At 49.7% G+C, this 25125-nt stretch overlaps 2 protein-coding genes across 7 annotated transcripts; one reads left to right on the top strand and one right to left on the bottom strand.

Annotated features, from left to right (window-relative positions):
• Positions 1–1503: 1503 nt before the first annotated feature.
• On the bottom strand, positions 1504–11954 carry ZNF623 (zinc finger protein 623). 2 transcript variants are annotated; one of them, XM_044928435.2, is made up of 3 exons: positions 11698–11954; positions 5798–6062; positions 1504–5368 (listed from the first exon to the last, which is right to left on the bottom strand). In XM_044928435.2, the coding sequence occupies exon 3, from the start codon at positions 5278–5280 to the stop codon at positions 3796–3798; it is 1485 nt and encodes a 494-aa protein (XP_044784370.1). In that variant the 5' UTR covers positions 5281–5368; positions 5798–6062; positions 11698–11954; the 3' UTR covers positions 1504–3795. The 2 variants fall into 2 exon arrangements, with proteins under 2 accessions (XP_044784370.1, XP_006045234.1); XM_006045172.4 differs by lacking the exon at positions 5798–6062 and having other exon boundaries at positions 11698–11952.
• A 6191-nt stretch (positions 11955–18145) lies between these two features.
• On the top strand, positions 18146–23695 carry LOC102398414 (zinc finger protein 485). 5 transcript variants are annotated; one of them, XM_044928439.2, is made up of 5 exons: positions 18148–18549; positions 18698–18739; positions 18920–19046; positions 19450–19563; positions 21005–23695. In XM_044928439.2, the coding sequence occupies exons 1-5, from the start codon at positions 18517–18519 to the stop codon at positions 21742–21744; spliced, it is 1056 nt and encodes a 351-aa protein (XP_044784374.1). In that variant the 5' UTR covers positions 18148–18516; the 3' UTR covers positions 21745–23695. The 5 variants fall into 5 exon arrangements, with proteins under 5 accessions (XP_044784372.2, XP_044784374.1, XP_006045232.1 ...); XM_044928437.2 differs by having other exon boundaries at positions 18146–18750; XM_006045170.4 differs by lacking the exon at positions 18698–18739 and having other exon boundaries at positions 18149–18549.
• Positions 23696–25125: the final 1430 nt, after the last annotated feature.

The following is a 25125-nucleotide window of genomic DNA, read 5'->3' as shown; positions in this document are numbered from 1 at the left end:
TCTCAGAAGGCAGGTAAGGTGGTCACAGACCACCTTACCTGCCTTCTGAGAAATCTGTATGCAGATATTCCCATCTCTTGAAGAATTTCCCACAGTTTGTTGTGATCCACACAGTCAAAGGCTTTAGTGTAGTAAATAAAGCAGATGTTTTTCTGGAACTCTCTTGCCTTTTCGATGATCCAATGATGATGGCAATTTGATCTGTTTCCTCTTCCTTTTCTAAATCCAGCTTGAACATGTGGAAGGTCTCTTTTCATATACTGTTGAAGCCTGGGTTGGAGAATTTTGAGCATTACTTTGCTAGTGTGTGAGATGAGTGCAGTTGTGCAGTAGTTTGGACATTCTTTGACACTGCCTTTCTTTGGGATTGGAATGAAAACTGACCTTTTCCAGTCCTGTGGCCACTGCTGCATTTTCCAAATTTGCTGGCATATTGAGCACAGCACTTTCACAGCATCATCTTTTAGGATATGAAATAGTTCAGCTGGAATTCCATCACCTCCACTAGCTTTTTTCATAGTGATGCTTCCTAAGGCCCACTTGACTTTGCATTCCAGGATGTCTGGCTCTAGGTGAGTGATCACACCATCATGGTTATCTGGTCTTTTCTTTAAGGTCTTTTTTTGGTATAGTTCTGTGTATTCTTGCCACCTCTTCTTAGTATGTTCTGCTTCTGTTATGTCCATACCAGTTGTCCTGTATTGTGTCCATCTTTGCATGAAACATTCCCTTGGAATCTAATTTTCCTGAAGAGACCTCTATTTTCTCCCAGTCTATTGTTTTCCTCTATTTGTTTGCATTGATCACAAAGGAAGACTTATATCCTTTTGCTGTTCTTTGGAACTCTGCATTCAGATGGATATATCTTTCCTTTTCTCCTTTGCCTTTCACTTCTCTTCCTTTATTATTTTTAAGGCCTCCTCAACCATTTTAACTTTTTTTTATTTTTTGCCAAAATCCTTTTAAGCAGATAAGACAAACCACCCAGTTTTAAAATGGGCAAAAGATGACATGGATTCTCCATATGATCATTCAGTGTGCACGTGCGTGCTCAGTCGCGTTACTCTTTGCAACCCCATGGACTGTAGCTTGCTTGACTCTTCTGTCCATGGGATTCTCCCAGCAAGAGTAATGGAGTGGGTTGCCATTTCCTCCTCCAGGGATCCCAGGGATTGAACCCAGGGATGTACCCAGTGGCTCCTGCACTGGCAAGCAGATTCACTACTGCTGAGCCACCGGTGGAGTCCCATCCTTCAGTAGGCAAATACAAATTAGAAGCATAGAGAGACCCATATGTCACTGGAGTGGATTAGATTTTAGAAGTGTCACCATACTACATGTTGACAAGGATGTGGACCAGCTGAACCCTGACAGTGGCAAGAGAGGCCATAACCATGATGAACTTTTTGGCAATTTCTTATAAAATTAAAACTCATGTATCTTATAATCCAGCAATTAAGTTCCTAGACATTTACCCAAGTGAAATAAAGAGGCAAGTCCAAATACTTTTACACAAATGCTGATAACTGTTTTATTCATAACAGCCAAAACTGGAAACCCAAATTTCTACCAACAGATGAATAATAAATGATGTTCACCTTCACCCATACAATGGAACACTACTGACAAACAGCTCTAGAAACACAGAGCTACTTGGTTTAGTCTTTAAAACATGGCAAAGTGGAAGAAGTCAGACACACAGGATTACATGCCATATGAATCCATTTATGTGAAGTCCTGCAACAGGCAGAATGAATACATACTAACAAAGTGTTTACTTGGGCCTGGAGTGGGACCTGGGGAAGGGCAAAATGGAACATTTTTTGGGTGACAGAAGTGTTGTTTTTCTTGTGATGATGGTTACACATGTATATGGATTTGCCAAAATTCTGTACACTTAAAATGGGTGTGTTACTATATGGCAACTAGACCTCAACCAAAGTTGGTTTAAATGGTCTGGTAATATGTTTCTATATCATTTGAAACATCTGTTACGGGTGAGTTTTCCAACAATGGAGTACTATATGCTCTTTACCCACTCAAGGCTTCTAGAGTTGCTGGAATTTAAGAACTCAAGATACGCCCTCATGGGCAGTACATTCTGACAGCATTTCAAAACCGGTTCATGTTCAGATAAAAGAAATTCAGATGCAACAACTAACAGTTCTGCTAGACAGTTATCCACTGTGATATAACTCACCTGCTTTAGATCAGAGAGGGATCCTCCAGGCCTCCTGTTTCTCCAGAGTCCCTCCCAGACCACCCTCTTCTCTAGGTGACAAGTGTCTACTTGTCCAGTTCACTGTCACCTCCTCCTTGAAGCCGCCTTACATCTCCACACCAAACTAGCTGCCTCCTGACCTACACCCCTGCACAATTGGAAACATACTTCAATCCCAACACTGAACTCAGCCTGCCATGACCTTTTTGCCTGCCCCATCAGACTATGGATCACTTCAGGACAGATGGTATCTAATTCACCTTGGTTTCCAAGTATTTAGCACTGGTCCTTTGATCAATACATTTTCAAATCAGTGACAAAGTGAGCTGGAGAACAGGGAGAGGGGGAAGAAGTTGGGCTCAATCATGGAATTATTAGGACAGAAGAAAGTCATGAAGTGTATCAGGACTGTGTGCCCTCTGAGTGAATTAGAGATACACAGAATACTAGGTGAAGATGAGCGCCTCCCCACCCCCACCCCCGCAGCCCCCCAAGCGAGTGGACAGTCATTCACAGACAAACTCTGAAGGCAAAACATACAAGAGGCCAGTCTCACTCTGGCTACTGCCTGCAAGTGTCGAAGGCATTATGAACAGAGACGTCAGCAGGGCCAAGAGGAGGTATTTCCAGTAGACCAGCAGACTACACTGTCACAAAACAAAAAAGCAATGACAAAAAAAAAAAAAAAATTTTTTTTAATGTTTTAAGTAACAGTGTAGAGAGGACAAAGCAAGAGAAGTGCCAAGTGCACACTTGGCTGTGCTTTTTATTGCCCTGCTCCAGATACTAGGGACACACAAATGAGTGAGATACACTCACGGTCCTTAACAACGAGAGAGCACACACAACAATCAGAGCAAGCACACTAATAAGAGGCAAATGGCCACTGAGGATCAGAAGCAGCAGAGGGGTAGCGGGCTGAGCCCAACACACAGCTTGGGCTGGGTCTTGATTCATGATGGGTCATGAGCCAGATGAGAGGGAGCACTTGGGCCTCGGCTGGGAGGCAGGAGCACCCGGATGAGGGGGCATGTCTAGCAGTTGGTGCTACCTCTGTGACCTGGAGTCAACTGGGGGCAGATGAGCCTCCAGGAAGCCTTTGGATGCAGGGCGGGGAGTTCGGAATTTCTCCTAAGGACCACAGAGAACCAAGTTGTGGTTTTAGGTAAGAAAGTATCTTTCTCTAGCTTGCCTTTCTGACAGATCAAAAATGGCTGAGGAACACTCTTTTAAAGTTATAAAATTAGATACATAACTCTGCTTTAAAAGGGATTTAACTCAAGGGTGAATTGTTATTGTGCAGTGGAATAGAATCTTCCTCTCCTGAGGCCAAGCTCCTCCCTCCCACGCCCACAGCTCTCCCATAACTGGTCCAGCTCCATGTCAGCTGTCCAATTGTGTGGCTCTTCTGCAAGCATGTTCTCCCAATGGAGGACAGCAGGCCCCACTGCGGCCAAGTGAGAGGTGGCAGCCCTGCCCATCCATGACCCTGGAAAATGCTGACTCCTCCAAAGCCTCATGAGTCAGGGCCCCTGCCACTTGTTTCCAGCATCACTAAGTGAGCCAGAGGATAATTAGAAGTCTGTGTGCCCCCCCAGGCCTCCACACGTCTCCCCCAAGTGTACGGCTGTCTGACTCAAGGGAAGGCCCTCCTGGGGAGCCTCCTGACTGCTTTTAAAGTCTGGGGGTGGGGTGAACTCTTTCCCATACTGACTACACTCGTAGAGTTTCTCCTCAGTGTGGATCTTCTGGTGCTGAAGGAAGTTTGACCTCTGAATGAAGCCTTTCCCACAATAACTGCACACGTAGGGTTTCTCTCCAGTGTGAATAATCTGGTGCAGGAGAAGCTTGGAGCTCTGAATAAAGGCTTTCCCACAGTCCTTGCACTCGAAGGGCCTGTCCCCAGAGTGGATCTTCTGGTGCTCAGTGAGGTGTGCTTTCTGGAGAAAGGCTTTCCCACACTCCTTGCACTCGTACACCCTCTCCCCGGTGTGGATCTTCTGGTGTCGAATAAGGTAGGAACTCAGGAAGAAGGCCTTCCCACACTCGTTGCACTCATAGAGCTTCTCCCCGGTGTGGATCCTCTGGTGCTGCGTGAAGTTGGACGTCTGGCTGAAGCGCTTCCCACACTCGTTACAGACGTATGGCCGCTCCCCGGTGTGAATGCGCTGGTGCTGGATGAGCTTCGAGCTCCGGATGAAGGCCTTGCCGCACTCGTTGCATTCAAAGGGCCGCTCCCCGGTGTGGATCCTCTGGTGCTCGATGAGGTCTGAGCGGTGGCGGAAGGCCTTGCCACAGTCCTGGCACTCGTACTGCCTCACCTCCGTGTGGACCTGGAAGTGCCGGATGAGGCTGGAGCTCCGGATGAAGGCCTTGCCGCACTCGTTGCACTCATAAGGCCGCTCCCCTGTGTGGATCCTCTGGTGCCGGATGAGCAATGAGCTCTGGCTGAAGCCCTTCCCGCACTCCTTGCACTCAAAGGGCCTCTCGCGGGTGTGGACCCGCTGGTGGCGGATCAGGTCTGAGCTGTGACAGAATGCTTTCCCACACTGAGTGCACTTGAAGGGCCTTTCTCCTGTGTGTACTTTCTGATGCTCCAGGAGATCCGTGTAGAGAACGAAGTCCTTGCCACACGCATTACACACGTACAGCCTCTCCCCACCATGAGCATGCCGATGCTCCACCAGGTGGGAGCTCTGGCTGAAGCCTTTCCCGCACTCGTCACACCTGTGAGCTTTCTCCCCAGCATTAGAAGCTTGATGTCTGACCAGGCCCGGGTTGAACGGGAAGCTGCCACAGGCCTCGTGCTGGGGGGCCTCCCCCTCGATCAACTCTCTCTGAAGCAGGAGGAGGTCTGGGCTCAGGAGAGGGCTCCCCTCAGACTTACTCCCTGCCTGTGCTGCCTCTGCCGTTTGGATCTTCCAGTGGGTGACTGTCACCTGCTGGAAAACCCCTTCCTGTGAGGTGCAGCTCCGCAGGCTCTGTGCATCCAGGTTTCCTAAAAGCCTCCCGAGTCTGGGGTCAGGGCCCCTCGCAGACGTGGGGGCGGTGAGCTCCATCACTGGGAGGGCTTCAGACACTGCCTTCTGCAGATTCCCACACCCAGAAACCCAGGTTCCGAGTCCCCTTCTGGTCACCAGTCAGCATCTGAAATAAAGCAGAGTAAGATCATCTTTCCCCTTCATTACGAGATGGGAATCTGCTGGAGCAGATGGGGTGAACTGTGCACCTGGAGCAGCAGAGAGATGTGCCCCCTGCCCATAGCCCCACTCAGCACAGCGCTTGGCTCAGCCTGCTGGCCTCTCCACTGGTGTAGGGGGCTCCACCACCAACACCAGTTTCAGGGGACAGATGAGCTGATGGGCAGGGATGGGTCTGGACTCCACTCAAAGTCAAGACATGTTTCCTAAGAAACACAGAAAGACTGCTCCAACCCCCACTCAGCCGCCTTCTGCCCAGCTGAGACGCTGGATGGGTGAGACTCACACGAGCTCTGGCCTGTTAACCCCACTCCCCTGCCCTCTCCTTCCTCCACCACGTGTGCCCTCTAGCCCTCCCCTCGGGGCAAAGCTCCACCTGCTTCCTGATGGGTGTCCCAGAACATCCATCAGCAGAAGAGAGGGCCAACTGAGGTGTCCTCCAGCAAGGAGGGCAACCCTGCACCAGAGCACAGGTGGACCTCCTGGGGTGACACTGAGCTCAAGAGCTCAGTGTGTGATCCTACTTCCGCAGAGTTCAGACCCGGACAAAGCTGGCCATGGTGGGAAATTCGAGTCACGGATGGTCTTTAGGAAGAAGATGGTGATTGCGAGTGCAGGGGGGCCACGCTGCTCAGGTGTGTCTGCCATGGAAAAAAGCCTGTGCTTAGGGAACCTCAAACCATTTCTGGGACGTGCCTTCAGCTCTGGAATTCTTGCCCCAGCAGAAAATTTCTCCTTCAGCAGGAATTTGCCGAGGGGATGCCCTCTCTACTGCCAGCTTTCCACCGCTACAACCCATCTGCCATCTCACAGGGCAGCAGGTCGGAGACCATCCTGGCCTGAGTGAGCCCCTGCAAAGGGTTGCACACAGTGTCAGCCAGGCTCAGGAAAGCTCTAGAAGCTTGGGAAAACTTTGTCTCCACCTCACTCAGGTTGTTCGCAGAACATGGTTCCCTGTGGTCATGGAACGGCCCCTTGGAAGCACGCGCACCTTCCAGGCAGGAGCAGCTCAGACGCCCTCTCCTTCTCTTCTGCAACCAGCTGCACAAACCCTGCTTTCCAAGGGTTCCTGATGAGCCCCACCTTTTGTCAAATGACCGAAAGAGTCCTCCCTTGTGTCAGGAGGAGCGCAGAACCCTGCCTGCCACACCCCAGCAAGGGCCTGGCCCATGACAGAGCCCAGAGTGCCCTGGTCTCCATGTGGGGCAACTCTGAAGGGTCGTCCAGCTCCCTGCTACCCCATCCCACCTTGCTCACAGGTGCTTCCCCAAGTGCTCCCTCCTCAGCTGACCCCAGTTCCTGGGAGCTCTGCCCAAGATGACCCCACAGGACCACTTCTCTCCCCATATCTGCACCACTGGGAAGCAGTCCAACTGCTGTGCAGCCCCAGAGATGCCCCCAAATCCCCAAGGGCAAGGATGTGCCCCTGAGGACAGAGCTAGGTGGTGGGGAGCTGCTGGGGGCAGGAGGGCTCCCCAGGTTCCTCCCAACAGGCTGCTTTCCTTCTCAAGCCAACAGCTCGCATCTAGTGCACAGTCTCCCTGGACTCCTCTGCTCGCCTTTCTAACCATACCATTCCCATCACCCGGAGGCCCCCCTCTAAGGGGAACTGTCTCTTATTATAATTCTGCAGTTTTCAATTTCACTTCAATGGAATCATATGGTTGTTTTGTGTCTGCTGTTTATTCAATAGGCACCCACTTTTTATAGAGCTAGAATTCACACATCATAAAATCCACCATTTTAAAGCACACAATTCAGTGCTTCTTAGCATATTTCTAAGGTTGTAGAACCTTCCACACTAATTTGAGCATCGCCAAGACCCCCCCCCAGATGTCTGCTGACGCTGAGCACCACGCCAGGGAGGCCGCCTGTGTTGCATGGACCTCAGCTCAGGCAGCCTTCACCACATGAACAGAACGCCGTGTCCTTTCCACGATTCTGTCCTCCACCCCAAGGGGCTGGCAGCTCAGGGCTGGGCACGGTCCTGTGCTTGTCTTCTGGCCGACAGAGGTCCTCATTCCCGCTGAGCCCTGGGACTCCTTCGTTTCAGTGGCTACAGCTCAGGCCACCCTTGGAGACTCCCGGGAACTGCTGATGCTGTGGACCAGTGACTGCCTGCATTCAGGGCTCCTCCCCTTCCTGAATGGACACATTCACGTGGTCATCTGCTCTTGCTGGGAGAGGAGGCAGCATCTGGGGAGGCCGGAACCTATCAAGTTTAGACTGTGGCCGTGTGGACACGCACTGGTGCCGACAGAAGGCCACAGGCCAGGGATCCTGGCTCCATCTGGAGGCAGCAACTGAGCACAGCCTAGCATGGGGGCCAGAGGGCCAGCTGGTCAGCTACGGCAGACATGAGGCTGCCCAGTGTCCCTGCTTCGAGTGACAGAAATCCCTCTAGAAATTTCAGTGGACACAGAGCCAGCAGCAAACTACCACATTCCCTGAAGTCCCCTGATGTCGGGGGTGACCTGTGACTGATTCCAGCACGCCACCCTCTCGCCCAGCCAGCGGGACATGTATGAGGCCACACTGCAGGCTCCTGGGGGGCAGGACCCTCCCTATGCCTCTGAGATGGGATACCAGAAACCAAGTTTCCTGTCGGGAACACTAGTTTTGAATCTCCGTTACAGCAAGAGGAACCCACGCTTAAATAATGCTGTTAGACAACCTGACTATTCAGATGCAATACTCCCTGTGATGATGAAGACACTGAACCAACAGCGGACAGTAAGAGTGAAAAGCTGCACGTCTACTCGAGGCGTTTCTCTCCATGTGAGGTTTGCAACACAGCTTCCTGGAGCAGTGGCCCTCTTGGGCGCCCTGTGACACAGCATTTCTGACCACTGCCCGGTGACATTCACTGACACTGTTCTTCTGAGTTAAAGACCCACTAACTTGATTTAAATCTTTCTCCTGCTTACAGAAATTATTTTAGTTATTTTTTCAAGGCATAAGGGTAAACTATGCTAGTTGAGAAAAACTTTGACTAAAAATAAAATTATTCTTAATCCCAGTACTCAGATTACACATTGATGTTTTCCTCTAGTGTTTTTTCCTACACCAATGTATTATGAAATGAGGACCACACTCCTCAGTCTCATATCCTATTTTACTTCACTTTTATACTGTCCATTCTGAGCAATTACAGACATAAGACCCACACTGTAAGAACACTTCAAGTGGTAAACAAAAACAAGGATAATCCCCAACAATTCCAGAGACCACTGCAAGCTGTTCAGTTTATACACATTCATCCAGGCTTCTGCTTAAACAAAAAATGACACATTTACTTCCACGCACGCCATCTGTAGGTATAAACACAGGTTCGCATATACCTGTCCATCTGTACACCCTCCCCCGACTTCTAACACATCCCCGTATCCTTCAAGTTCATTCACACGGGGACCTGGCACTCCGAGGCCCCACTACGCTTCAGATGCCGGAGGTGCCCCTGGTGTCATGAAGAACGACATTCCCTGAAGTACTCAGCCCACCTCCCTTCCCCAGACTGGGGGAAGGAGTTAGCCAAATAAAAGGTCTGGGAGAATAACTAGGCACATAGCACCCAGCCTCTTCCACCGGGGCGCAGGTCCTGCTGCTCTGGGCCAGAAGTGCAGTGCTGTGGAGAGGCTGAGGTGATCCAGCGCCTCCTGTGGGCAGGCAGGACACAGCCTAACCGGCACTTGGCCTAGAGGTCCAGCATCACTCCAACCAAGGCTTGCACAAGTAGCGAGCTGAACTTTCGCTCTTCATGGGCCTCACTGGTGAAGATTTGGGAGGACAGGAGGGGTTCTATTGATGAGCGACCCTCAACCCCAACCAGGCACTGCTGAACCGGCCTGCACAGTCTCAGGCACAGCTCCAAACCTTGTGCGACAGCCATGACCTTGATTATTTACTCTATTTTACAGAGGCTGAGAAAGTAAATTACCCTAGGCTGCTAAGCCAGTCAGTGGCAGAGCTTAGGTTCAGAGTCAGGCCTGTCTGCCTCCAGAGTCCATTCTCAAAGATGTTTTTCCCTCCCCAAGTGTGATGTTGCTGTTACAGGGTATTTTGCTTAGAGCAGCTGGGATTGGTATTCTAAAAGTAAGCTTATATGTTAAATCTTGGTTTTTTTTTAATCCAAAAAAAGGGACTATATTCGGTTTTTTGTTTTGGAGGTGATATTTCCTGATTTTTTGTTGTTGTTTAAAAGGACTGTTATACTACCTGAAAACAGGCTTGCGTCTATTTATAAGAATATAGCTTTAAAATGTGTGCCTTTTCGTGATTTTCATAACTTTAACTTTTCAGGAAGTTTTTAAAATTAAATATACCTTGCTTTGAATAAACATTTATCTGAATATCAGCAATCTTTCAGTTTCTCCTTAACGCCTTTTTTCCCCTATGAATTCAAATAAAGTTAAATTGATACTTTTTCATTTAAAGAAACCTGAATGAAATAAGCAAACGAAGTAAAAATATATCAGACTGCTGGTTCCATAATGTCTGGGGCTAACATGGCCCTCCCTTCTGTTAGAACTTGCTGGACAAAATATAACACAACATTGTTGATGTTGAGATGGGGCGAGCCTCAGAGCTGGGAGTGAAGCCTATGTGGCTCTGAGACGGGAGTGGGCAGTGCCCACTGCAGGGGCGGGAAGCTGTTTGCACATGCGCACTAGTAAAGGGGTGTTATAAGCCTTGGGCTTGCAAGTTACCAGCGTGGCTGTCTGCCGCTTACAGTCTAAACAAAGGAAGCAGGTAGGTGTGCAGAGCTCCACCCTTGGGAGCAGCAGGAAAAGGATAGTAAAAGGGCACCCAAGGAAGACACAGACTGGAGCTGCAGGGGAATCTGCACCCCTGCGCGGCCTAAGTGTCACCACCCTGCATTCCTGCCACCACAGCCACGGCGGGGACCGAGTGCCCGGCACGTGCTTTTCTTATTTCCTGTGTTCACCACACAATCATCCATGAGGTTCGGGGAGGTGACTGGCTTACAGCTGAGCCAGCTGCTAGCTGCGGTCTCCTCCCCCCACCACCCCACAGCCATCTGAGTTTTGCTCCCAGGGCTCTGCCCAGATGGCAATGGTCTTCTCCTTTCCTGAGCAGTTCAGTGTCCTTTCACCGGTCATATTCCACAACCCAAGGCAGCACTGGACGTGCCTGACAGCTCCCTGAACTGCTTCAAGGCCCTGCCCTGTTCTGGGTCAGCTGCTTCTCTGAGCACCTCTTCCATTACCAGCTTGTGAACGCGGTCTGGGCTTTCTCAGCTCCGCCGTGCAAGCCTTACCATCCCTAAGGCCTTTGCAGGAAAAACCCATCCCCATCTCTCCAGGAGACACTGGAGCTAGGAAGTCAGGCTTGTGAAAAGACATAGCAACCTCGCCCCGCTCCGCCCCATTTCTCTGGTATCTTCCACATGAGTGATGCTGTAGCTATTGCCATTATTAAGATACCGTTATTGTTACATCTAACGAAAGTCCCACCTCCGTGGACAGGACCAAGTCCTGTCATTCCCTGGGACTGGAGCTCAGGGGAAAGACGTGCTCCAGAGAGGGCACTGCGGCCTGATTAAGAGCATGAGCTCTACAGACAAACTGCCCGAGTTCAAACGGGGCCTCCAGCTAACACTCCCGGGAACACAGAGAGGCATGCTACTCAGGCCCGGAGGCTCACATGACTACGATGCAGCCACTGCATGAGGGGTAAGACGTCCAAGGCACCAGCAGAGACGGCCTCCAGGACTGATACGACTCGAGAAAAGAACGGCGCCGCCCATCATCTGGAGGGGATTCTCTTCTTCACCTCTACCCGACCAGGGCAGCGGTGCCGGCTCTGCACCTCCTCCAGCACAGGCAGGTTCGAGGCGCCGGTCACTCTCCCAGCATCCTCTGTAGAGCTCCCTCGGGCTCCAGGCAGAGGCCGGCTGGCTTGCAACAAAAGAGCGGCACTACCCGCACCGTGCCCCTCACCTACCCCCAGGCCACCCCAGAACCACGACACAGACGCCGAAGCTGGGGGCTCTACGCCTGGGGTGTGTGGCCCCTGGAGCCAGGGAAAGGAACCAAGAGAGTGGAATTTACCCGCACGACGTTCCCTGGGGAGAGAAGCTGCGGTCCCCGGGCCGGACCGCAGTCCTGCGGGGGCGGCCGTGACGGCTGCTGGGAGCCGGGCTCACCGAACCCGAGGCTCCGGGACCCCAGTGCGGGGCCGGCCGCGCTGAGCCCTCCCGTCCACCCGACCAAAGGACCCTGCCGCCCCGCTCGGGTCCCGGAACGCGCCACTCACCCGGCGCCCAACGGCGAGAGGACTCCGGCACCCCGCACGCGGACTGCCAGGCGTCGGCGCCGCAGACCGGCCGACAAAGCCTGCACAGGAGCCCTCACGCCTCGGCCGGAAACCGGCCCGAGGGCCCGCCCGGAGAGCTTCCGGTGCCGCTCTAGGCGCTCCAGGGCCGGCCTGCCTCTCTGTGGTGCGCACTTCCGGCCGGGTGCAGCTGGCAGGGACCCAAGTCGAGGGCCAGGCGAGACTTCACCTCCCACGTCCCCGCAGCCCTGAGCGCTGCCTACCCCCAAGAGTTAATTGGCTTCCAGTTAGCTGTAAATCCCGACGTTAAAAATGTCGGCAGGCGGAGCTCCCTGCGCCCATCGCCGCGGAGCCCCAGAGCGTGCGCCCGCCCTCCACCTTCGGGCTTGGTCAGAGCGCCGCTCCTCTGAGAGTCGAGGTCTGGCGTGGCGCGGCCGCCGACGGCTTTCTCCTGCTTCCCGCAGCGGGCAGCGATTCCCGAGACTTCCCGCGTCTTCCCTTCCCTCTTCAGCCACGAGAAGTGCCCTCTGACTTAGTCCTTTTACAGCCCAGGGACTAAAGCTGTAGAAGCCAGGTCACTTGAGGTCACACAGCTAGTGAGTGGCTAGGCCGATCGCCTCTAGGGCCACGTTCCTGCCCCCGCTATGCTGTTGGTCCTGTGGGCGCAAGGGTGGCCTCTGGGGACAGTCGTGGGAAATGCCATCTATCCCACTCCCCCACCCCACCTCCCGGGTGGAACAGCAGGCATCCAATTAACCGTCAACTGGAGTTTGGGAACAGCAGCATTCACAAGCGGAATAAGATGCCAGGAGCAAGCAAGGGAGTCATTGTAACAATAAGCCGTGCCAAAGAGGGGCACTGGGCCCTGAGGAACTGCTCCTGACCAGTCCCCGCCCCCCCGCCCCAACACACCGCTCCCTCCACACACACCCCTCTGCACAACAGGGAAAGCTTCTTGGAGGAGGGAGGGGGGTCTTTTATGGAGGCGTGAGAGGATTGTCTCTTAACAAAACATGGACAAGATCTGTATGCTGCAAATTAAAAGATGCTGGTGAAAGAGATCAAAGAATTAAATAAATATGTTCATGGATTGGAAGACTCAACATAGTAGAAATGTTAATTTTCCATAAGTTAATCTAAAGGTCTAATGCAATTCCTATCAAAATTCCAGAAAGATTTTTAGTAGACATAGATAAGCTTATTCTAAAGTGTATATGTACAGGCTATGCCCTAGAATAGCTTAAAGCATTCTTGAAGAATAAAATGGGAGGACTACCACCTAATATTAAGATCTATAATACTGCTTAATCATGACAGTGTGGCATTGGTGAGGGAACAGATACCTAGGTCTCTGGAGCAGAATAAAGAACCAGGCACAGATCCACACCAATATATCCAGCGGACTTTTAGCAAAAGTGCAAAAGCAACTTGATGGAGATTTCAGTTAATAATATATCCGTGTTGGCTCATCAATTGTTAAAAAATGTAAAACAGTTAACCTTGGAATTTTTTTTGTTAAACTTTTGTCAATATTAATAAACAACAGTCCCGCTCAAACACCTGTTAGTGGTGCAAAGTTCAGACAGATTTCATTTTCTCCTTAGGACCCAGATTTGAGAATCATGCTCTGTTTTGCTTAACTCTTCTGATTCTTCCTGGAAGCTCAGACGGTAAAGCGTCTGCCTACAATGTGGGAGACCTGGGTTCAATCCCTGTGTCAGGAAGATCCCCTGGAGAAGTAAATGGCAATCCACTCCAGTATTCTTGCCTGGAAAATCCCATGGACTGAGGATCCTGGTAGGCTACATTCCATGGGGTCACAAAGAGTTGGACATGACTGAGCGACTTCACTTTCACTTTCTGATTCTTCTAGAATCTAACCTAATCTACTTTCTTTAAAGTGCTTAGCATCCCCATCACAAGTCCAAGGGCAGCTACAAGGTCAAATGTGATAAGTTTTCCCAAGATGTTTCATCTTTGGGTAGATCCAGAAAGTCTTGCATATGATCTTTTAATTGTACCAGAGAATGTCTTCGTGATCACAATTGAGGTCAGGTCTCCCGGTTATGTGATACAAAACACAAAAAATGCTTCTAAATTTTTGGCCAAAATTCTGGCTCCTACACAACTTTAACTTCTCTAATCATGTCAGTGCCAGTAGTATCTACTTGCCCTTGGTAATTTTTAAAATCAATGCCTAAAATGGTAAGGTTGTTTTTTTTCCCCAGTCATTTCCTTAAGTCAAATGAATGTTTCATCTAGACTTACATCCATACAAATTCAAGAGAAGTATGAATCAATACTACAAAATGTTCCTCAGCTACTATTGCAAGTACTGCACTGGTTCCTGAGTATTCCTGGAGTTATAGATTGGAACAGGAAGAAAAGCAAGAAAATTTTGACCCATTAGTTACTTTACCTTTTTTCATACCTGAGTGCCTCCACTGCTCAATTTGCCCTGCAACCCACAGATCTTGTGGTCTTCAAAAAATTCTGTTAAAGGGATGAAATGACAAGCTGCAGACTGGGAGGAAATATTTGCAAATCACATATCTGACAAAGAATTTGTATCTGGAATATATGAGGAATTCACTAAACCATAAGAAAATGAAAATTTTAATTAGAACATGGATAAAAGATTTAAACAGAAACATCATCAAAAAACAATATACAGATAACAAAAAAAAGCACATAAAAAGATATTCAACATCTTTAGTGATAAGGGAAAATGCAAATTAAATTCATAATGGGATAACTATCAGAATGCATCTCTCAGAATGGCTAAAATTAAATAAAAATAGTGACAACACTAAATTCGGGTAAAGGAGTGCATCACTCCTGCCATGCTGGTGGGAATATAAAAAAGAACTCTGGAAAAGAATTAGGTAGTTTCTTGCAAAGTTAAACATAAACTTGTCACATGATCCAGCAATTGCATTACTGAGTATCTATCCTACAAAAAAAAAAAAAGTATGTTCACAGTAAGGTCTGCATATAAATATAGCAGCTTTATTCACAACTGCCAAATGTCCTTCAACAGTTGAATGAACAAACAAACCCAGGTCCAGCCTCATGGGGGGATAAAAGTCTGCAACCAAAATGAACTCAATTCTAGTGCCACATGGGCAAATTACAGGGCATTATCCTGAATGGTAAAGTCGATCTTAAAATGTGATGACACCATAGTAATAGAGACCCAGGGTGATCTCCAGGAGTTACAGTCCTAGGGTGATGTGACTATACAGAAGTAGCACAAAGGCATTTCTTTGTCACCATGGAGCAATGCTGTGTCCTGATTGTGATGGTGGTTACAAGACTCCACAGGTGTTACAAAAAATATACCCCTACTCCCAAGATTGCCGGGAGAAATATCAATAACCTCAGATACACAAATGACACCATCCTTATGGCAGAAACCAAAAAAGAACTAGAGTCTCTTGATCAAAGTGAAAGAGGAGAGTGAAAAAGTTGGCTTAAAGTTCAACATTCGGAAAACTAAGATCATGGCATCTGGTCCCATCAATTCATGGCAAATAGATGGGGAAACAGTGATACAGTTTATTTTGGGAGGCTCCAAAATCACTGCAGATGGTGACTGCAGCCATGAAATTAAAAGATGCTTACTCCTTGGAAGAAAAGTTATGACCAACCTAGACAGCATATTAAAAAGCAGAGACATTACTTTGCCAACAAATGTTTGTCTAGTCAAGGCTATGGTTTTTCCAGTAGTCGTGTATGGATATGAGAGTTGGACTATAAAGAAAGCTGAGTGCCAAATAATTGGTGCTTTTGAACTGTGGTGTTGGAGAAGACTCTTGAGAGTCCCTTGGACTGCAAGGAGATCCAACCAGTCCATCCTAAAGGGAATCAGTCCTGAATATTCATTGGAAGGACTGATGCTGAAGCTGAAACTCCAATACTTTGGCCACCTGACGAGAAGAACTGACTCATTTGAAAAGACCCTGATGCTGGGAAAGATTGAAGGTGGGAGAAGGGGACGACAAAGGATGAGATGGTTGGATGGTATCACCAACTCAATGGACATGAGTTTGAGTGAACTCCAGGAGTTGGTGATAGACAGGGAGGCCTGCTGTGCTGCAGTCCATGGGGTTGCAAAGAGTGGGACATGACTGAGCGACTGAACTAACTCCCAAAATAAAGAGTGCATGCAAGACTGATGAAATCAGGTAAGGTCTGTACATGAATTAATACCATCATCCATTTCCTGGTTTTGATAATGTAAGATGTTTTATTGGGAAACACTGAGTGAAGAGAACATGGGACCTCTCTGTAGTATTTTGCAACTTCCTGTGAATTTAAAGTTATTTCAAAATATAAAGCTGAAGTTAAAAAACCAAAACATTAGTTATAGTTAATGAGTATAAAGTTGTAAAATAAAACTTGATAAATGAAAAATGCCAATATCATGACTATTTTTAAAAATACATTTGAAAAAAAATTGTACCGCGAGCCTTCATATACACAGTATTTAGTTTCTACTATTACTGTTTTGTTATATTTCTTTATCATGTGTTTATTCCCTGAATATTCATTAGAAGAACTGATGTTGAAGCTGAAGCTCCAATATGTTGGCCACCTGATGCTAAGAGTTGAGTCACTGGAAAACACCCTGATGCTGGGAAAGATTGAAGGCAGGAGGAGAAGGGGGTGACAGAGGATGAGGTGGTTGGATGGCATCAACGACTCAGTGGACATGAGTTCGAGCAAACTCCAGGAGATAGTGAAGGACAGAAAAGCCTGGCGTGCTGCAGTCCATGGGGTCAAGAGTTAGATGTGATTTAGCGACTGAACAACAACAACAAATTACTGTTTTGCTATCTTTCTTGATCATGTATTTATTCAGCTGCCTATCTATTCTGTCTACTCATTCATCTTATTTTTTTGGTGCATTTCAAAGTAAGTTGCAGATATTAGTGCAGTCCACTCCTAATTCAGCATGCAAATCACCAACTAGACTTTAAAATGTTTACAGGAGACATATTTTAGGTAAAACTTAGTGAAATACATGTCTTACATGTCCCTTGTATGAATTTTGACTTTGACATATGCAGACACTTGTGTTACTCAAACCTGTATATAGAGAAGGACTGTCATCATCACCCCAGACAAATTTCAAGGCTCTGCGTAGCCAATGCCTCCCCCCTGCCCCCGGACTCTTAGAGACACAACACTTCTCTCAGTATTTTTACCATAGATTGGTTTTCTCTGCTCTTGAATTTTAAAGCTGAAATGCTGAAATTTAACTCTTTGAAAATACAATTGTCATTAAATATGCTTATAAAAATAAAATATTTGCAGTTCGAGGTTCAATGTCCATCTAATTGCCATGATAAAAAAATCAGTACAGGCAACCAATGTCTAGATTGATAAATATACACGGTTGAAAGGAACGTGAATCACTTGATAGTGCAAAGTGTGCAAACACTGTGAATGCTATGGGGTGTGTGAGGAGCTCTGAAGCCACAGCCTGCAGCAGGAAGATGTGACAGTCTGCATTCCTTTCAGTGTTGAGGCTTTTAAGCCTCACCTCTCACTCTTCCCTTTGCCCCACATCTGGATAAGCGGATGAGAAGGCCCAGGTGCTCCCTCCAAGTCCCTGCCTGCAGGTGGGAATACCCTGGCTTACCTTCTGACCACCATCAAACCCCAATCCTGTCTCCTTTGCCTGCTTTTTCAAGCCATTTTCAGCGGGCTGCCTTGCCGCCCCCAGAAAAGCCTCCTCATGTAAGTAGTAAATGTTTTGCTACCTTCTTGGTGTGTGTATGGCACCATAAGTCCACATTGCAATCAAATCTGGGGTGGGATCTATCCCGTCCTGCAGCGTGATTGCCATAGAAGAATCAAGAGTAACGATCGTCCTCGCTACTACTAGCTGCGCTTCCTTATGCTGGACCAACTGCCTGCGAAGGATATAGTCAGTCATCTGTCTCCTCTCACCTGAGCAGCACGTCCGCTGCTCCAAACCTCCTTATACCTGGAAGCAGGACTTTTCCAACACCGGCTGGTCACAACCACAAACCTTCCTGGTATCTGGACCAGGTGCCTCTTTCTTTTACTTTTTCTTTCTTTTCTTTTCCTCCCTCCCTCCCTTCTTTCCTGACAGAGTTGTGCCAGCGCCAAGCCCAGATCCTGGGAGGCAGACGTGCGCGTGTGACAAGCAGGCCCTCTGGCATCGGCCAGGCAGTGGAGAAGGTGCGGACCGTCCTAGGAACGGGAGGGTGCTAAAGTCTGCTCTTCATAGAGTCTCCAGGAAAGCTTACTCAAGTTGACTCCGAAGTACATTCAGACCCACGGAACTAGAACTTCAGCTGCAACAGCCCGTGATCTCTGCGTTCAGCAAGCGTCGCAGGTGTCCCAGGGCCGGAGCCCGAGGAGGCGGGGCGTGGGGCGGGGCCGAGGGCCGCAGTGGGCGGAGCCTGTGGAGACAAAGCGGGGCGGGACCGAGCGGGGAGCTTCGGGGAGCGGAGCGGACCCGGAGCTACAGCCTCGCCGCAGGCGGGCGGGATAGGGTGTGAGCCGGATTCTCCCGTCTGCCTGTGCGACGCCCACCCAGCTACCCTGCTCTATTATGGTTGACCAGCGCGCCCGGGTGCTCACCTTAACGCAGAGCCTCTGCGTCCTCGCGAGGCCCCTGTCCCGGCCGGCTTGCGAGCTGGAGCCGCTGCAGGGCTGGGGCTGGGTCCGGAGCCCCAGGCCCGCCGCCGTCCCCAGCCTTCACTCCTGTCTGCAGGCTGCCCTGCCTCCGCCGCTGCCCTCGCCGCGGGGGAACGGGGAGCCGGCATGGCGGGCAGCCCCCCTGCCGCCTGGCCCCAGGTGAGCGCGCCTGACCCCGGGACCTGGGCTCCTCGCCTCCCAGAAGATCTTTCCTCGGAGCCCGCTTCACCTGGGACCCTGAGTCCCAGGTCCTCTCCAGGACGGGGCCTCACAGGGGCTTCCCTTGCCCCTCCGCGTTGTTCCCCAGGGCGTTCCGGAGGCTGCGGAAGGACACTCATCAGGAAAGGCGGTACTGAGCGGGTTGGGGTATGGATAGGTTGGGTTGACGGTTGTCATTACGGGTTCCCTGGCAAGCAGGGCACCTTGAGATGGAGTCCAGGGGTCCCACATGCCTGCTGGTGAGCCATCTGCTTCCTCTGCCTTGAATCCTGATGTGCTGACTCCATGGGCAGAACCAGTGTTGTTTCAGGGCCTCCTGACTTTTGGGGACGTGGCTGTGCACTTCACCCAGGAAGAAGGGGCGCGTCTGGACGCTGGGCAGAGGACCCTGTATAGAGACGTGATGCTGGAGACTTACAGGAACCTGGTCTCTCTGGGTGAGGTGATTCAGCCGCAGCCCTTCACTCCTCCCCACCCCCAGCCCTACTCAGAGCTAAGGTGGGATCCCGGAGGGGCCAGGCTGGTTGTGACTCTGGGACCAGAGGTGGGACATTCTGCTCCCAGGTGACAGGTGGGGTTTCTGGACCCATCCCGGGGGCAGGGCCTCTGCCAGCACTTTGCTGCCTGGAGACTAGAGGTGTCCAGGTCTCTCACAGAGGCAGGCCTCTGTTGAGTTCTCATCCCTGCCCTGCTCCCCACCCACCTCAACCTCCTGGGGAGACTCCATGTTTCAGAGCCTGCATCGTAGGGCCAGCTAACCCCCAAGTCCCAGACTGCCTCTGGAGTGGGAAGCCAAGCGTGCCCTAGCACTTCACCCGTTTCCTCTCTCCTCTGGGGCAGGAGTTCCAGGATCCAAGCCAGATCTGATCTCCCAACTGGAGCAAGGAAGGGAGCCCTGGGGCTCAGACCTGCTGGGGGCCCAGGAAGCAGAGACTGCGGGAAATGCCGTCATGGGTGAGTGAGGGGAGCCACAGGCCTCCGGTTGTTCAGTATTTGCACTCACCATACACAGCCAGTGTTGTGAACAGCCGGATAGAAAGACAGTCACACAGTCATAAAGTGCACTTTTGTTGGCTTGTCCCTTGGTGTCCTTACCCAGGCACATGGACACCCATCAGTTGAAAACAGGCAGCCAGTTAGCGGTGAAGGGGTAAAGACTGTGATTGTTGCCCTTCCCCTTCACTGAAGATTGAGGACAATTTTCTGGGAGTCCAGCACCGTGCCAGATGCTTAACAAATTGTGCCTCACTTTCTCCCCCAACAGCCCCATGGGATGAGTTATCAGTTAGAACCCTCAGTTACAAGGAACTGAAAACCCAACCAAACCAGCCAGAGCTGGGGGGAGGCTCTTGGCTCAAGTTGTGAAAATTGGGGCTGGTTCTCAGCATCGTGGGTCTCAGGTTCCAAATAACGCCCTTGGCATAAGTTTGAGATCCAGAACACTTAACATCAGTCAAGCCAGACATCCCACCTCCCAGAACTGCTGCTGGCCACGGGTAGCAGTGGCCCCTGGTGACCTTGGCACGATCTGGAAGTGTCTGCCCACCTACCCTTAAACAGGAACATCTGTTCTCACAGCATCACTTCTGACACCAAATATAGGGAGCTCCTCATACCACCCAGTTCTTCACCTCTCTGCACACCCACTGGGTGTCCTGCAGTCCAGCTCTGACACCTCATCCCTGCACTGGACGCCTGTGGACGTCTGAGCAGCAAGGGCATCATCCCAGAAACCCTTCCTGAGGGTCAGTTCCAGTCCTTTGGGTTTCCTGAGTGTAGAGCCTTAGAGTTTCAGGTATAGATGGGTATTTGGAAGGCAGTAATTTTTGGAAGCAGGCAAGAGAAAGCAGGAAGAGAGAGAGGAGAGAAAAGTCAGTAGAGAGCTGCCACTGCCAGCGTTAGAGCACCACAGCTCCAGGACCATGACCACTGAGAGGCTGCAGGAGGCATCTGGGATTGTCCATCAGAGCGAGGGAGGGGGACACTTGTCCTTGGTCCCTGCCCCCGGGGCGGTACCTGTCTGCAGCCTGGGCTGGAAGTGCAGACCTCGGCTAAGACAGAGGCATGCGTGTCCCAGAGGATGCTGGCAGGCGGAGCTCTCAGAGCTGTCTGCTGCAGCAGGGCCGGAATCCCAGGGAGGCGGGGGCTTGGTGTACGGTGCTTGTAGCGTCAGCTACAGACTTCAACTAGAAAAAGGTGGCAAGAAAAAGTTGGGACATGTGAGGGGAAGGTCCATGAAAGAGGTGGGCACATGCGCACAGCCAGTGAGCCTGGACTCACCCTTGAGACACCTCGTGGAGAGGGCCAACAGGTGGTTGATACTTGCAGGCACAGAGTGGGGGCCCAGGTGGACCTTCTCAAACAGGGTAACACGTGGGCCCTTTCTCTGTTTCAGATTCCACCCAGGGGTCTTTGTGTAAACATGTGACTGCAAGGGTGAAAATGACTCTAGCTGCAGAGCCTCCAGGAGGAGCATCTGGAAGCTTCTTCGGGGGTGAGCCTCCAAAAGCAGTCTGCAAAGAAGCTGCTCTGCAGGAGGGCAGGCTAGGGAGCCTGGAGAACTTCCTTATCAAGGAGAGACCATCACATGGAACCTTCTGGACCATCTCCAAAGGAGAAGGGGCCCAGAAAGGCGGTAAATGGGGACCCGAGCTTTTCTGTAGCCGCGAGACAAACGCTAAAGGGCAGGCAGCCCACACGTGTGAAACGTGCGCCAAGACCTTCCGATACCTCTCGCGTCTGGTGAGACACCGGGCCACGCACAGCGGCGAGAAGCCGCACGCGTGCGGGGAGTGCGGCCGCGCGTTCAGCCAGCGCTCGCACCTGGTGCAGCACCGCAGCGCGCACGCTGGCCAGAAGCCGCACACCTGCGGGCAGTGCGGCCGCGCCTTCACACGTCTCTCCACGCTGCACCGCCACCAGCGCGTCCACAGTGGCGAGAAGCCTTTCGGGTGCCAGTGGTGCGGGAAGCCCTTCAGTTACAGCACTCTCCTCGCCCAGCACCAGCGGATCCACACCCGAGAGAGGCCGTTCCGGTGCTCAAAGTGCGGGAAGAGCTTCATCTGGAAGTCCAGCTTTCGGACTCATCAGAAATCGCACCTGTGCAGCCAGGCGGCGTGGATCTCTGTAAGTTAAGTAGACGCTGGCAGGGGGAGCTTAGGGCTGGCTGCTGCTGCAAGGAGGGCCCCAGAAGGATGTCCTCAGCACGTGGCGCCGCGCAGAGCGAGACCAGCACGAGGGACTGGATTGTTTCTCCACCGGAGATCGACGTGTGCATTTCAGGTCCTTCCCACAACAAGGGGTAGCCCAGGCCTGCCTGCCCCAGCCACCACGACCTGGTAGCCTGCTGGATTCAGTGTAGCTGTGAGACGTCTGTGGACAAATTGATGCTTTGAAAGTTACTATTTTCAGGTGCATCCAGATTTTATTTCTGAAATTTAAAATGTAGGTCTTCGGTTTATTTGCATCATAGGTGGGTTCTAAATGCCTTTGAAATCCAGATGGGCTACCGAACTTTTGGATAATCAATCTTCCATCACACAGCAGCCCTGAGCACCAGGAGAAGATCATGTAACTCTGGTCATTGTTTGGTCCTGGCTGGTTGTTTTCAGATGCTGATTTGTTGAGCAGGATGTGAGTGTTCCATTTTGGGCAGCTCAGCCCTTGCTGTTGGCCCTGTGGATTTGCTTGCTCAGCTTCACCTTCCTGCATGCCAGCTCTGCTTGAGTCAGGCCATATGAAACATTAAGAGCGTGCATGTCACTTGGACTGTTCTTTTTTCTAGCCAGTTCTTCCATAGAGAATATGTTTGCATAGTATGAATGTTTTCTATACAATAATAACATTAAAAATTTAAAACACATGGTGGAAATAGAGAAAACAGATATAAAAGAAGCCAGTGGTCACGAAACACAGGATATCTATAGGAAGGTTAGTTGGCAAACACTGCCCAAGCATCAGGGGGCGGGCAGGGGAAGGCTGTGCCTTTGTGACCATCCACTGAACTCTTGGCATTCCTTTCACTGTTTAGAGGCTGAGTGTCACATGTCTAGTGAAACTAAACGTGCTCAGCCATTTTCCTGTAGGCAGATTAACTTAATTACAGAAGCAATACATGATCATTTGAGGAAATGTATAGATATATAAACATAAAGTAAAACATGGGACTTCCTTGACAGTCCAGTGGTTAAGACTGCAGGCTTCCATTGTAGGGGGTATGGGTTTGATCCCTGGTCAGGGAACTAAGATCCCACATTATGTGCAGTGCAGCCAAAATAAAATAGAGAAAAATATAACCGGAAGTTTTATTTTGACTCAAAGGAACCTGGTAAACTGACAATGAAAAAGGGGGATTTGGGTGTTACCCACAGCGTTTCACCCAGACCATCTAGATTCAAAGCTGTAGCAGAAGAAAACCTTCCTGAACGAAAGGAGTGCCTGGTCTTGACACTGAAAGACCTGATCGTGAGCGAAAGAAAAAACAGAACATGAAGTTTCATGAAATGACTGGACCACAAACGCCCAGGAAAAAGAAGCTCACCAACAGGAAAAAAATAAGCTTGCCCCAGACTTTAATTAACAAAGACTGCAGCTGTTTCCATATTTATTTCCTTTATGTGTCACCATATTTTATTTATTTGACTGTGCCTTGGAGAGTGTAGGATCTTAGTTCCCTGAGCCCCCTGTAGTGGAAGTCCAGAGTCTTAACCACTGGGCTGCCAGGGAAGTCCTAGAGTCAAATTTTAAAGCTTATTTTCTTTCTTTTCCCTTTACCTCTTTCTTCCTAGGGTGTGATAGCAATAGTTAAATTCAAATTAAGTTCATTAGATGCAAAAAATATGATGGAGTCTTGTCAGAGATCAAGAAGACATGGCTCAGAAACGCTGGATGAAACAGGACACATTAATGAAGAGGCTCTGATGATGTTCCTTTGAGGGGGAGGAGGGACCAGCTTCAGAGCTATATAATAATTACATGTTGGAATGTATGGACGGAAGCTTTGAAACTGCTTTTTGAGAAAATGTACTGATGTGGATATTGAGTCGTCAATGGGTGGATTGTAATGAACATATCTTGTTTCAGCCCATCCTGAGTCCATCCCTTTCTTTCTGTAAAACTGCCTCCCCTTCTGTTTGCAGCACTTCCCAGGATCCATTGTAGGAAGTCACAGTGGTGCTGCCAGTCTGGGTGCCTTGTTTTTCTTTTTCTTGCCCAGTCACTCAGGCCAGAACTTCCAGTACAATTTTGAGCAGAAGTGGCAAAAGTGAACATTCTTGTTTAATTTCTTACCTTTTAAGGGGAAAGCTTTTAGTTTTCATTCATTGAGTATGACATAGTTCTTCAGTCGTTCAGTTGTGTCCAACTCTTTGCGACCCCATGGACTGCAGCACATCAGGCTTCCCTGTACTTCACCATCTTCCAGAGCTTGCTCAAACTTATGTCCATCGAGTCGGTGATGCCATCCAACCATCTCATCCTCTGTCATCCCCTTCTCCTCCTGACTTCAGTGTTTCCCAGCATCAGGGTCTTTTCCAATGAGTCGGTTCTTTGCATCAGGTGGCCAGGGTATTGGAGTTTCAGCATCAGTCCTTCCAATGAATATTCAGGAATGATTTCTTTTGGGATGTTAAAGGAGTGTGATGTTAGCTGTGGATTTTTCATAAATGCCCTTGATTAAGTTGAGGAAGTTCTCTTCTGTTCCTGGTTTGTTGAGTGTTCTTATCATGAAAGGGTGTTAGACTTTATCAAATGCTTTATCTGCCTCAGCTGAGATCATTTTTTTCTTTGTTCTATGAATGTGGTGTATTTGATTCTTTTTTTTTAATTGAACCATCCCTTGCATTGCAGAAATAAATCCCACTTAGTCATGTGTATAATCCTTTTACTATGCTGCTGGATTTAGTTTACAGTTGCTTTTATTCCAGCTCTTTACTTCCATTGATGAAAACTCTATTCACCATACTTACAGTGCCCTAGACAGAAACGCAAACTATGTATATAACAAATACATATATGTATATATAGATAGGTAGATATAGATGTATTTTGAAGGACTGACTTACATGACTGTGGGGCTGGCAAGTCTTAAGTCTGTAGGACAGGCTGGCAGGCTAGAACTCTTAGGCAGGAACTCTCCAGTCTTGAAGTAGAATGTCTTCTCCTTCAGTGAAACTTCAATTTTGCTCTTAAGGCTTCTCAACTGAATGGATGTGCTCACTCAGTTGTGTCCGGCTTTTTGCGACCCCCCAGACTGTAGCCTACCAGGCTCCTCTGTCCGTGAGATTTCCTATGCAAGAATACTGGAGTGGGTTGCCATTTCCTACTCTAGGGGATCTTCCCGACTCAGGAATCAAAACTGTGCCTCCTAAATTGGCAGGTGGATTCTTTACCACTATGCCACCTGGGAAGCCTCCTGAATGAATGAGACCCACATTATCAAGGAAAGTCTAGTTTTCTTCAAGTCACCTGATCTAAGATGCTACTGTCTATGAAGTATCTTCACTGGCAGCATCTAGA

Source organism: Bubalus bubalis, chromosome 15 (assembly GCF_019923935.1).
Source record: "Bubalus bubalis isolate 160015118507 breed Murrah chromosome 15, NDDB_SH_1, whole genome shotgun sequence".
In the NCBI taxonomy this organism is placed as follows: domain Eukaryota; kingdom Metazoa; phylum Chordata; class Mammalia; order Artiodactyla; family Bovidae; genus Bubalus; species Bubalus bubalis.
This window is presented reverse-complemented; position numbering and strand designations above follow the sequence as displayed.

What these genes read in the sequence shown, in the direction of transcription:
- ZNF623 (XM_044928435.2), bottom strand. Translation starts at nt 5,280, where the DNA reads ATGGAGCTCACCGCCCCCACGTCTGCGAGGGGCCCTGACCCCAGACTC.
- LOC102398414 (XM_044928437.2), top strand. Translation starts at nt 18,517, where the DNA reads ATGGCGGGCAGCCCCCCTGCCGCCTGGCCCCAGGTGAGCGCGCCTGAC. An exon ending in CAGGAACCTGGTCTCTCTGG is followed by an intron (nt 19,047 to 19,449) that starts GTGAGGTGATTC and finishes CCTCTGGGGCAG; the next exon opens with GAGTTCCAGGATCCAAGCCA. An exon ending in TGCGGGAAATGCCGTCATGG is followed by an intron (nt 19,564 to 21,004) that starts GTGAGTGAGGGG and finishes TCTCTGTTTCAG; the next exon opens with ATTCCACCCAGGGGTCTTTG.